General features: G+C 36.9%; 1 protein-coding gene across 2 annotated transcripts in view; it reads left to right on the forward strand.

Moving 5' to 3' along the window:
• Positions 1-2642, forward strand: part of LOC106879866 (matrilin-1) — a 109048-nt gene extending 106406 nt beyond the window's left edge. For both annotated transcript variants that reach the window (XM_014929584.3, XM_089351007.1), the window contains exon 7: positions 290-2642. In XM_014929584.3, the coding sequence (XP_014785070.1) occupies positions 290-885 (596 nt within the window). In that variant the 3' untranslated portion in view covers positions 886-2642. The remainder of the gene's footprint in view (positions 1-289) is intronic.
• The last annotated feature ends 11178 nt before the right edge of the window (positions 2643-13820 follow it).

Here is a 13820-nt window from a genome sequence, read left to right on the forward strand (position 1 = left end):
CATTAGTATTCGGACGGGTGCCTGTATTACTTACAAATTTCTACCAACTACTAATATTTTATGCAAAACACTATTAATTATCCATATGAACCTTATAATATTTCATTTCAACACTTAATGATTGAGAGAGAAAAAATGTATACGTATATACGTAAGTGCAGTAGTCGACAAAATTAACCTGGCGTTATGTTATTTGAAATTTATCGACGCTGAGCATTTAAGAAAGTGTCTGAACATTACAGCTTTCAATTTTTATTTTGAATTAATGTTTAATTTATTCTCATTTCAGTTTGCAACAAAACTCAAGAAACAGATTTGATGTTCATAGTCAATAACCATTTGCTAGGATATAATAAGACTGAGAAAATTGTGAATGTAGTTGCTGAGATTATCGAGCTTCTCGGTAAAGAGTCGCCCATCCGCACAGGAATGATGTATGATGACTGTGAAACAACAGAAGATATTCCCCTCGGTTCTTTACAAGAAAAAACAGCTTTCATTCAGAAAATAGATAAAATAAAGTTTAATAGTTTTGCAGGGATGATTAGAAAACTCCGATTAAACGTTTTTCCGGTGGAAGACATAGAGACAAAGAATTCATCTCGGCGAATCGGCTTTCTTTTCCTGGACGAGGTGACAAATATAAACGATTTCAACGTCATTAGAGAAGTAAAACTAAGCTTAGGCAATGGTATTCAGTTATACGTTGTTGTGATCGGTGACAGAGTCGATATTTCTACCATTGAACGTAACATAGCTCCACGGGAACGAATTATTATAATACCATCATACAACGATCTAAAGTCGCTGCTGCCATCAAAATTTACTGAAAAACTTTGCCGCTTAAAAGAATCTTTGCAACACTTCCAACTTGCAAGCACTTGAAATTTGATAAGAGTTATATTTTTATTCAGTGACTAATTTATTTACTAAAATATTGTCTGGTTTCCTTTGGCAACAAAATAATATATGAAAACTTTGATGTGTGTATTCCATGGAATCAGTCATGTTACCGTGTAGAAACAAAAAATATTTATTTCTAGTTATTTAAAACGCAATCAATAATTAAAGATAACAGTTGCAATATATTATTTATTGCAAAAATAACTTATTGTTTATTGGCATCGTGAAGTATGTTGTCCGATCCATTGTGTTCCAAATGCCGTTTTCCTCCTAGGTCAGAACAATTCAGGTTATAATGCTACTTTATTCGCTTAAGGAAAAATTTCCACCTGCAAATAATATTTATTTTTCTTTTAAGAATTTTTTCTCGTTAAAGTCGATTTCTGTTTAAATTAAACTATAGAGGGGCAGTTTGATGGCTAAAGTGGTTATCCAAGATTAGTTAAAAACTATTTTAAGGCTCAGAGCAATAATAACAATATGTTGGAAATTGCTTATCATCATAAAACAATTATAACTGCATAAAACTATCACACGCAAAATTCATATCGTCAAATTCTACTTTATCATATTGCTTGAATACATGTTCATATTCTGGTTTTGCAGAATATGATATTATAGATCTCACAATAAATTTTAGTAACATGTAATCATTATACACCTAGGAAATATTCTAAAATGAACTACTTAATGGAACACGCGATATATGAAAACGTAGCTATTGCTATTGTGGAAATATTTTATTAGATATCAAATAATGATACAGCATTATAAATAAAACACTGCACCGAAAATGTTCATATAACAATAACAATTGTCGTTTCACAAATTACTGGACCGTAATAAATTTTTCTAATAAACATGACTGCGTGCACACACACACACACACTATTTTATTAACGCCGGAAAATCTTCCCAGAATTTCACGTGACCGTTCGTCAGACAGTCGTGATACAACAAAATAATTATTCTGCTTTATCGCAACTGTCTGACGAATAATTAAAAAATACCAATTTGCTCTACTTTTTTGGTATTTCAGTGCTATTTCCCTCATTTAGTTTTGCACTTATGAGCTTGCTTGTGGGTATGACAGATGTCTGGATGTCAATATGTTAATAATTTCTTTTCTTGTTACAGTTTTTAGATATAGTATGATTATATTTACAAAATACGTTTGAGTGCATAGCTAGAGATATATGCGTGCTTATATAAAATATAAAATTTGGCTTTGCTATCAGGTCTTTCAGAGTTTCATCCCACTGCGCGGTAATTTGGGCAAATATCTTATAGACCTGTACGGAAACCCATTATGCATGAAACAGGAAAAAAGAAAATGGTGAAGTTACCTTCGGGAGTCATGCTGACTCATAAGGGCCGGTTTGCCAGTTTCCATGGCGTATAAATTTTCTACTTGGACGGGACACCGGTCCGGCGTTGGATTACTCATTTTTGCCTGTTGGGTGGACTGGAGCAACGTGACAATAAGTGCTTTGCCCAAGAACCTAACGCATCACCCGGTCCAAGAATCGAAACCACAATCTTATGATCATGAGTCCAACACCTCTAACCACTAAGCCACATGCCTCCACAAACAAATTGTCAATTGTGGGGCACGACTGTCACTACATAAACCTGATGATTAGTAACGCATGAAAGTACTAGTTCATTTCAATATTGTAAAATTATAGAACTGTAAAATAGCAAAAATTGCAAATAATAAAACGTGAAAATCAAACTAACTTGGAATTTCATTGATTAATATATATATATATACAGCCCTAGCTGTGATAATAACTATATAAGATATAAGCGCCTTTTTATATATACAACATCCTCTTGTATATATATATATATATATATATATATATATATATATATATATATATATATATATATCGGGTCAGCTGGGATACTTGTCCAATCACAGGTCCTCTTTCAGGTTTCCGGAAAGACGATTCGTCATATCCCTGGCTAGCCAATTGTGGCGCCTCAATGATGAAGGAACCCCATACGATATCAAGTGGAGGATCTTAGAGCGGCCGGGACCCTACATCAACAGGAGCGATGCTGCAAGCTTTGCATAACCGGGCGAGCAAGGATACTTAGATACCCTGAAACCTGGATCACTGAACACTCGCCAGAAACTTTACAGTTCTTGTATCTATTTCAAGCGCTACTTGCTGCAAGCATGGAATTCTTCGTTTTCCAGTTAAGCCCAGAAGGGTCCTTACGACCAAAAACCGCCAAAATACTGGTCTAAAGGAGATAACCCGTCCTCACTGACCCCGGACTATTTATTCTCTGATGACCAACTGTTTTCTACTTTCTTACTTTCAATTCTTTCATTTGTCATTTATAAAGAATATACTCCGAAATGTTTATTGTCTGCATTTTCTTTGAATATATTTTTTTAATTGCTGTTTTGTTTTACTTTTTTGTGCTTTCCCATCATGCGTTTTGCTTCTCTAAATTTACATATTATTTGTTTGTCTTCCCTACTTCTCAAGTTCCTTGCCTTGTTTCCACACATCACACACTAGGTAATTCTCCCCAAAGACTACATTACAGGCTCACCACCATGTAGTCATTACATGCCAATGTAAAAATACTCATGGTAATTTCACACCATCAAGATAGCCGACCCTACGTATAGCTAACCCCCATCAATCTTTGTTTTTCCTTTTTCATTCTCCCCATCTATCTGTCTCTCTCACTATCCACCTACGAGGGGTAAATCTCCATCAATGGAAACTTGCCAAGTCAATGACTTGCAAGCTTTTACCAAATACTGTGTACCAAGTAGAACGACAAACAACAAAACATATAAAGTAATCTATTGATACTCCATCAGGAAGCACAATTTTCAAAACAAAATAATCATGAAGATAAGGCGAGTATTTAAACCCAACATCGAAGCCCAGGATACGAAGGAAAAAATCTAACATTCTGCAGTAATACTGGCGGAATAAAAATGTGAGTTGCCGTGCAAGCTGAAGAGCCAATATTGTTGACGCGTTGGTGAACTGACAAGTATATAATAGAATCAACTTTCAATATGACCATTGTTATAACAAGATGCAACAAATCTTTTAAATCACAGAATATGCATAGTTCGTTTCACTAAAAATAAATAGTGACATGTCTTTGAAATACCTGAATTTTATGGAATGCGTTTTACGACTTATAAGTTTTTTATATCCTAGTGTTGGATATATAATTAAACGAAGCAGGGGGAAAGAAAGTATTTACACTACACAATACGATTACTATTACATGAGACTCAACCCGCTCAATCAATGGATCACAATGAACCGCTTACTAAACAATTTCTCACCGTTCTTTATTTTATAACAATGAGTCACTCCACTTTTAGTTACTCGGTGGGTGGTCGAAATCCTTTCACAACATCTCCCCTTTTTAAAATTATTCCCCCCTACCTTCTTCCCTTTTGAGAATTAAACTCCACTTAGAATTTTAACATCTCTTACGCTTAGGGTTGAATTATAGTGTTTCCGTTCTTTTCCGGTTTCTGGTGCTAGAACGTGTAGTTTCAAATTGTTTGGGTGTTGGTATCTCAAATTTCCATGGGGATTTCATTTCTCGTGACTATTTTTCCGTGAATCTTCTTTAAAGTTGGTTTGTATGCCTTTTATATTCGACATTTTCCCCTTTTACCAGGAATAACATTCTTCCAATTTGTTTAATAATTACACCGTCTTCCCAGTTTTCATTACCATAGCTACAGGCTTAAAAAAAAACTTTGTCACCTAACTTGATGTATTTTGAAGTATATTTGTCGTTCGCCTTTTTTCTATTTTCACTCTGAGTACACTGAAAACTTTCAATAAAATATTGTTTCATCGAAACAAATCTCTAGTTTCTTCGGCAGAATATAATTACAATAGCTTTCGTGTTCGGCCGAGGATAATCTTCTAAAAAGTAGTACTTTTTTTCGTCGACCAATTTTTACACTCTTCTTTGAATATTTCTTCGTATCTTCGAAAATATACAGAGAATCTTGTGGATTACAGCTGAATTCTGCAATTGAGTTTGCTACGCTGTCTGGCGAGTACGAACCTGAAGTATTTTCAGACCTCTTCAACTGCTGGTTTTGTTGTTGTTGCTGTTGTGTTTGGTGTTGTTGCTATTGTAGTTGCTGCTGTAACTACTGTTGTTGCTGTTAAAACTGCACCACGGAGGCCAATAAATCTTCCATGCTAAAACGAATTTTTCTTTGGTTTCGTACCAAAAAAAAAAAAAAAAAGAAAATTCTAAACGTCCATCTCAATCTTCGAACAACTCGCGGACACTTTTGTATCCTAGTGTTGGATATTTAATTTAACGAAGCAGGAGAGAAAGAAAATATCTGCTCGACGCAATATGATTTACTATTTCACGAGACTCCACGCTCTCAACCAACAGCTCACAGTGAGCCGCTTACTAATCAATTGATCACCGTTCTTTATTTTGTTGCAATCTTTCAGTCCACTTTTACTCACTTGGTGGGTGGTTGGAATCCTTCCACAACAAAATTAAGCAATAAAATAAAGTACATTTTTGATTAACCTTGGATTTCACCGCGGATATACTTTCATATTTTAAAGCAAAATACAAAAATAGGGAAAGTGAAAGACTATTAATATTTATGCTTGTGTCATTGGAATACACACACACACACTTTGTAAAGGTATATAATTTATCTTTTACATGTTTCAGTCATTGGACTGCCACCATGCTACGGCACCACCTTGAAAGGTTTTAGCGAACGAATCGACCTCAGTATTTATTTTTAAAGCCTGATACATATTCTATTAGACCCCATTGCCGAACCGCCAACTTTCGGGAATGTAAACTAACCGAGCGGCAGTGAGGGAAAAAAAAACAGACACAAAAACAGACACAAAGGTTTGTGTGTGTGCGTATATATATATATATATATATATATTGCGTGTGCGTATGTGTGTGCGCGCGCGTATGTACATGTATGCGTGTGTTTGTGTGTGCGCCGGGCTTCATCCGTTCAGTGGCCGTCTATCAAATCTATTCATAAGTCTTTGACCGACTTGTGGCAATAGTAGAAGACACCTGAAAAAGATTCCACACAGTAGTGGTGGACCTGAAAGCATGTGGTTGAGATGCAAACTTCTTACCGCACAGCCACGCCTGTGCCTATACATGCATACCTATATACACACATATATACATTACATACATGATGTTGCCCAAGTGAAAACCTCAATAAAATGTAAGCACAACAGACTTGATATAATGATTTCGGATAGGAAACTATTAGGAAATTTGCAGTTACTGTATTCAGATTACAAGACTACAAGTTCAGGTTTATACCTGTAATTATTGGGGCCCGGAATATGTAACACACTGCCTAAATACCAATCTTGAGAAATTAGACTTCTCGAAATCAGAAAGGAGAAAGCTGATTCGAAGACTACAAATCCAATCCATCACTGGAACTGTAAAAATTTGTAAAACTTGCCAGAAGCTTATCATTTAAGTATATATGAGCATATCTAGATGTGCAAGTAAATGTATGAGAAAACATACATAAAACAAAACATACAAGCCTGTATGTATACATACATACATACATACATACAAAAATACCCAGTTGTTGATGTTGAAATTTCAATGAAGGAGCCTTGGATCTGGGTTAGAAACCGGCTCTTTCTTTATTGGCAAGAAATCTTGAAATAAGACTGAATAATGACATACATGCATACATACATATATGCAACATTTTGTAAACAAATCTTTGGAAGCATCGAATGTGTTTTGTATTTTATAGACAAGAAAGCAAATTACGAATGCGGTGGAAACAGCAGAAAGAGTAGGTATTTTACCCTTATAAGACAGAAAAAGTTGTCAGCAGACAGATATGGGACTCGAACCGGTACCTCTCCGATACCGGCTGAGTACTCTACTATTTAGCTAAACTGCCCACTAACAGCAAAATGTTGGATTCCAAAAGCTATTATTTAGCGTTTAATTTGACGGAAATTGCCAAGATACATATATGTTTTATGTGTGTATGTATGTGTGCGTGCGCGTGTATATATATATATATATATATATATATATATATATATATATATATATATATATATATATATATATATATATATATATATATATATATATATATTACGATGAAAGACTGTAACCCAAACCTTGCATTTAACTTCAAGTGTGGACTGATTAAATCCGCGAAATGTGAGATCGGGTAGGAGAGAGAGAAAATCGGGAAACTGAAATCCAAGAAATTCCTGTCTAAGATCAAGGAACTGGAAGTCTTTGAAAATGATGTTTTGGTTATTATACCCCGCCTGAAAGTTCGTAAGACCTCTAACGCTATCCAACGTAATCTCACAGCAAATATCAGCAGATTAAAATCTTCTCATAGGATCCTTCTTTTTTCCGGTATGACTAAAAACCTAGAGTAAGTAATGATACATATGTACAACGACTTAGTAGCAGCATCACACAGACTTACAAGAGGATTGACTCTCAAGCTTATGGCAGCTTTAACTATGGAACCAAAGATATGTTTAAGCTAGGTATAACGATAGTGTAGAAATACTAACGAAGAAAAAGGCCTCTATTACGATCAAACACCAAAAGCCAAATTTTACTCAACCTGATTAACTCTGCGAAATCCGAGACCAACAAAAAGAGTGAGATTAGGTAGGTCCACACCTGAGATTGAAGAAAAATGTTCGTCTAGAGGTAACGCAACATGTCGTTTAAACGGCCACTGTTATTCGGAGGCCCCTGTTATATGAGGCAGAGTTAACACCAATGGGCCCAAATGGTCACCCGAACATGCAGAAATATGTGGGAGCGATAGAAGGTCCATTCAGTACTGGATACAAGAATCACAAGTCCTCCTTTAATATTCTGGTGAGACGAAATGCTAGTGCCATAGACCTGGCTACGTACGTATGGTCGTTAAAGGAAAGCACCGTGGAATACAACAAAAAGTGTAAAATCTTAGGTAAGTGGAAGGCTTACTTCAATAGCAGCAAGAAACGCTGATTATGTTTAGCCATGAAAAGAGCCATATTAAATAACTCTCAGCACCCAGACATCTATCTAAACTGCAGAAGTAGAATTTTTAGTGTTTGTCACACGAAAGGGCGTATATGTTATGCATGCATGCCTCATCGTGACTATAACCACCGGTTCGCCACCTTCAAAACATACACAAACAAATTCACCGGCACCTATGCACACTGACATGGGTGAATATCCACTCGCTACTCTTTTTTCCGCCTCCACCAATATAAACTCACACACATATAGTACCCCTATACATATGCTATAACTGAACTCTAAAGAAATTAATCAGACATAAACAAAACACATACAAACAACCGCCTAGGCGCTTATGACTTCTTTCGACATTCGATCAGCAACCCTATAAACTCAGAAAACGCTACATATATAGTACTACTGCATAAATTTAAAAGCCTACACTTCACTAACCCCTAAACCGAACACACGTTTCAAGAAAGCTTTTATAGCTTGGCAACACCCATTTGGTCGTTTGGTGCCAAGGGACATAACTCTTGACTTCATACTTGTTCAGTTCCTTTCGTCTTTATCTACAGCAACCACAAGGTGGGTGCATCTTTAGAATTCCAGCAAGAGAGATCTATCGCGAAACCGATTAGTAGGATCAGCCGCAATTGCACGCTTTGGTATATATATATATATATATATATATATATATATATATATATATATATATATGTTAAATTCAAATTACGACAAACGTAAATAAACAAGCGAAGCTTACTTTTAGAAGCGTTGAGATGTCTTTTTTAGAAAGTTAAAGAAGTGATTTTTAAATTCTCAATCGCAGAATAATGCTAATAATATAGCCTGAACAGGATAAACTATCCCTATTTTGCAGAGAAAAGTGTAGGTGACTAGCTGTGACCTATAAAAGTGTAGGTGACCTATATATATATAGGTCTTCTACTATAGCCTCGGGCCGACCAAAGCCTTGTGAGTGGATTTGGTAGACGGAAACTGAAAGAGGTCCATCGTATATATGTATATATATATATTTTTTTTTCTTTTCAAAGTTTCAGCTCAGAGCTGCAGCCGTGCTGATGCACCATATATATATATATATATGTGTGTGTGTGTGTGTGTGTGTATGTTTGTGTGTCTGTGTTTATCCCCCCCCCCCTCCCCAACATCGCTTGACAACCGATGCTGGTGTGTTTACGTCCCCGTAACTTAGCGGTTCGGCAAAAGACACCGACAGAATAAGTACTAGGCTTACAAAGACTAAGTCCTGGGGTCGATTTGCTCGACTGAAGGCAGTGCTCCAGCATGGCCGCAGTCAAATGACTGAAACAAGTAAAAGAGTAAAAGAGTATATATATATATATATATATATATATATATATATATATATATATATATATATATGTATGTATTCTTTTACTTCTTTCAGTCATTTGACTGCGGCCATGCTGGAGTACCGTCTTGAAGGATTATAGTAGAAGAAATCGACCCCCAGAACTTATTTTTAAGCTTAGTACTTATTCTATTAGTCTCTTTTACCAAACCGTTAGCTTAAGGGGACGTAAGAACACGAACACCGGTTGTGAAGCAGTCATGGGAGCACAAACACAAACACAGACGCACACACGCGCGCATATATTTATACGACAGGCTTCTTTCAGTTTCCGCCTCATAAGGCTTTGGTCGCCCCCGGGCAATAGTAGGAAACACTTATATAAAGATGCCACGCAGTGGGACTTAAGCCGGAACCATGTTGTTGTGAAGCAAGCTCCTTACCACACGCATACGCCTATATATATATATATATATATATATATATATATATATATATATATATATATATATGTATATATATATATAATATTTTTATAAACGAACTTTGAAGCCCCGAGTGAGTTGGTATTTTATAGAAAATAAAGGAAGTCTCGAACACAGAATAGCTGAGTACAGAGCGCTCAACCGGAATTTGAGAGAGCTACAGGGTTGGACACTCTGTAAGGTCTTGCAAGCCAATTTTTTCCTCATCTAAGGGTATTTACCCAAACCGATGAGCTTATTTCACACACACGCACACACACACACACACACACACACACACACACACACACACACACACACACACACACACACACACACACGATGGGCTTAATATGGTTTCAGTCTATCAAATTCATAATTTCGCTCACAAAGTATTGTTCCCATGCTGTGGTACTGAAGCTCAAATCACGTCGTTGGGAAGCAAACTTCTTAACAGCACAACTAAGCATGTATGTATGTATGTATGTATGTATGTATGTCTTTCAGCACGCCGGACACCATCCCGGAATTTCTGCGTACCCGTGCTATTGCTAGATAGCCGTTGAGCCTGCACTAAGTCCATCCGAGCTTTCAACAGGTCTTGTTTTTAATCCTGCTGGGTTTCTAGCAACCCTCTTCACCAGGATAGCCTGGTGGGGGTGCCAGTTTAGTCGCCGGCAACCCGACCATGCAACAGGTTGTACTGGATGTGGCTTCTCAATGTGGCTTCCGATCTGGTAGAGGGACAATGGATATGATTTTCACAGCAAGACAGATGCAAGAGAAGTGCTATGAGCAGAATATGGATCTTGTCCAGGTATTCATTGATTTAACAGAGGCCTTTGATACTGTAAATAGGGCCTTTCTATGGAAAATATTTGGCAAACTTGGATGTCCGGATCACTTTGTATCTATAATTAAATCATTTCATGATGGGATGGAGGCTTGGGTCAATGTTGGTGGTGGCATGGCGGGACCCATTCCTGTAGAGAATGGTGTCAAGCAGGGTGACATCCTTGCCCCAACTCTCTTTTCCTTGTACTTTGCTGCTGCTTTTACTGATGCTTTTGCTGCTGCTTTTACTCATGCTTTTGCTGCTGCTTTTACTCATGCTTTTGCTAAGGTTAGCTCTCTGGGAATATATGTCAGATATCAATCTTCTTGCCGCCTCTTTAATCTTCAACCAGCTATCTTGGTTGAAGGAACAATTCTGAAAGTAGTAGACAAATTTGTCTACCTGGGCAGTACACTCGGTCGTTCTTGCTCCCTGGATGAGGAAATATCTTTCAGGTTGCAGAGAGCAACTAATTCCTTCCGGTCTCTTCAGTCTCGTATCTGGTCCCAACATGGCATCGCAAGGCAAACAAAAGTTGCTGTGTACCGTGCATGTGTACTGACATCGCTCCTCTACTCATGTGAGACATGGACTCTGTACAAACGTCAGGTAAGGGACTTTGAACGCTTTCATCAGAGATGTCTCAGGCACATTCTCAATGTTGGCTGGACCTCAAAGATTCCAGACACACAGGTGCTGAGGACAGCTGATATTTTGAGTATTGAGGCAATGGTGTACAAGCAGCGGTTACGTTGGACTGGACACCTAATTAGAATGAAGGATAGCAGGATTCCTAAGCAGATGCTATATGGAGAACTTGTGAATGGAAGGAGACTCCAGCAGAAACCAAGGCTGCGATTTAAGGACTGTCAAGTCCTCATTAAAGACCTGTGCTATGCAGGACACTGACTGGGAGAACAATGCCTGTCATCGCCACAGATGGAGGAAGCAGGTTAAGGAAGGGATCGACACTTTTGAGAGAGCACGTATCCAGCATGAAGAACTTAAGCGAGCTGCGAGAAAGCGCACGGCTCGTATAGTGAATGGGGAAAGCTTGGTCTACAATGTTTGCAGTCGTGTATGCTTTCAAGAGCAGGGCTCATTAGCCACTAACGGAGCCGAAAATGCAAAATATAAGTTAGTCCTAGAGCGCACAATTTTCCTGAAGGTCAGCAATGGTCTTCCTCGGTCACGCGTGGACGGCCATCATGTATGTATGTATGTATGTATGTATGTATGTATGTATGTATGTAATTATTCAGTTTTATTTAAAGATTTCTTACCAATAGAGAAAGAGTTGGTTTTTAACTTAGATCCAAGGCTCTTCATTGGAATTTCAATATCAACAACAGGATATTTTTGTATGTATGCATGTATGTATGTATGTATGTATGTATGTATGTATGAATGTATGTTTTGTGGCAAGATTCATTGACACTCCTGTGGGATTGGAAGAATGGACTAGCCGAACTCTTATAAAGAGTAGCGTATTGGTTGAGACGACAAAGTTGTAGGAGTCGCTGAGAGTTCATGGAAGTCATTGAGAGTTTGTATTTATTGGAATATCGTGTTTAGCGGAGTATTTTGCAGTACATCGTGTTAATACAGTTATGCCTATCCTCGCTGCGTGAAATCTGTATATCCACTATATACAAGGATATAAAAGTGGTTTACGCTGGACGTTAACATTTTCTTTTCATACAATAATCAAAGAAAAATTAACATGGAATATTTATTAGCCTCCATGGTGCAGCTTCAGGAGCAACATCAGCAACAGTAATAGCAGCAATTAAATCAACAACACTAATACCAAAAGTTGTGGGAATTAATGTTGAAGTCCAAAAATACTTCAGGTTTGTTCTCGCCAGACGGCAATTGCAGAATTTAGTTATAACCCAGAAGTTATTACTTTTTCTACATATTTCTGAAGATATGAAGAAATATTCAAAGAGGAATGCAAAAATTGGACGGAGAATGAAAAGGTATGACTACTTTTAAGAAAATTATCCCCTACCGAACACGAAAATTATTGTAACTACATTCTGCCAAAAAAACAACGTGAAATTTGTTGCGATGAAACAATTAAATTGTTATCGAATTTTTTCAGTGAGAGAAGTTCCCTGTTCAGTACTCGCTGTGAGTGTTTGAATTTAGTTAAAAAAGATGAAGATTTCATCACCTATGCCGGAGAATGCGAAAACTTCAAACTGAAAGAATCAACCCCAGACATGTTCAAATGTCTAATTTTTGTTCTAAGGTTAACTGCAAGCAAAGATACAGAGATACGTCTCTGGATATTGACAAAGTTAGAACAAGACTAGAATTTGACTCTGCAGGCATTGGCAGAGGAATATCAGGGAATTATTAATTTACGACATGACACATATAAAATAGAAGAAAAGCATTACTCTCACATACATGCGTGTCGGCCTGCAACGGATATGGAAACAAAAAAAAAACCTAGAACAAGACCCAATCCATGCTATGAGTTTGGAGGTTTACATTTTAAAAATAACTGCCCGTTAAAAAATTTTAAATGTTTTAACTGTAAAAAAATCGGACATAAAAGCTCACATTGCAGAGCAGAGAAAAAAAAGGTCAGACTGAAAAAAACCTGGAAATATTTTCTCAACATAAAGTTTAGGTGAGGCTCACAAAAGTAAGTTTGTGCACGTAAAAATTAATAACGTGAACGTGAAGTTACAGCTAGATACAGGCAGTAATATTACAATTATTAACACTGACACAGGCAGAAAAATAGGAAAGCCTACATTAAAAATTGCGAAAGGTGTCTCAGGATAAAAAAAAAATTACATCCTATGGGCGAAATGACAACTGAAGTTACATTTAGGGGTAAAACCTTGAAAACGAAAGTTTTTGTCTTAATGCAACAAACTTGTTCGGTACTGACTGGATGGAATTGTTTAATTTGTGGGACCGCCCCATAAATCTTTTCTGTAAAAATATAAATGGTTTTTCCTCCAGTAAACGAATTGACGAATTGAAAGAAAAAGTCAAAATATTTTTCCCGAAATTCTGTCCGATAAATTAGTTTTGTGTGCCAAAACAAAGGTGTGTTTTCAAATAAAGAATAACGCCATACTAGTATTTAAACCTAAACGAATAGTACCTTTCGCAGCGATGAAGCAAGTCAATGAAGAACTCGAGAAAATAGAAAAATTGGAGTTATCCAAAGAGTGGAATATTCTAAATGGGCAGCACCAACTGTGTA

This window comes from Octopus bimaculoides, chromosome 4, assembly GCF_046866305.1.
Source record: "Octopus bimaculoides isolate indiv1 chromosome 4, ASM4686630v1, whole genome shotgun sequence".
In the NCBI taxonomy this organism is placed as follows: domain Eukaryota; kingdom Metazoa; phylum Mollusca; class Cephalopoda; order Octopoda; family Octopodidae; genus Octopus; species Octopus bimaculoides.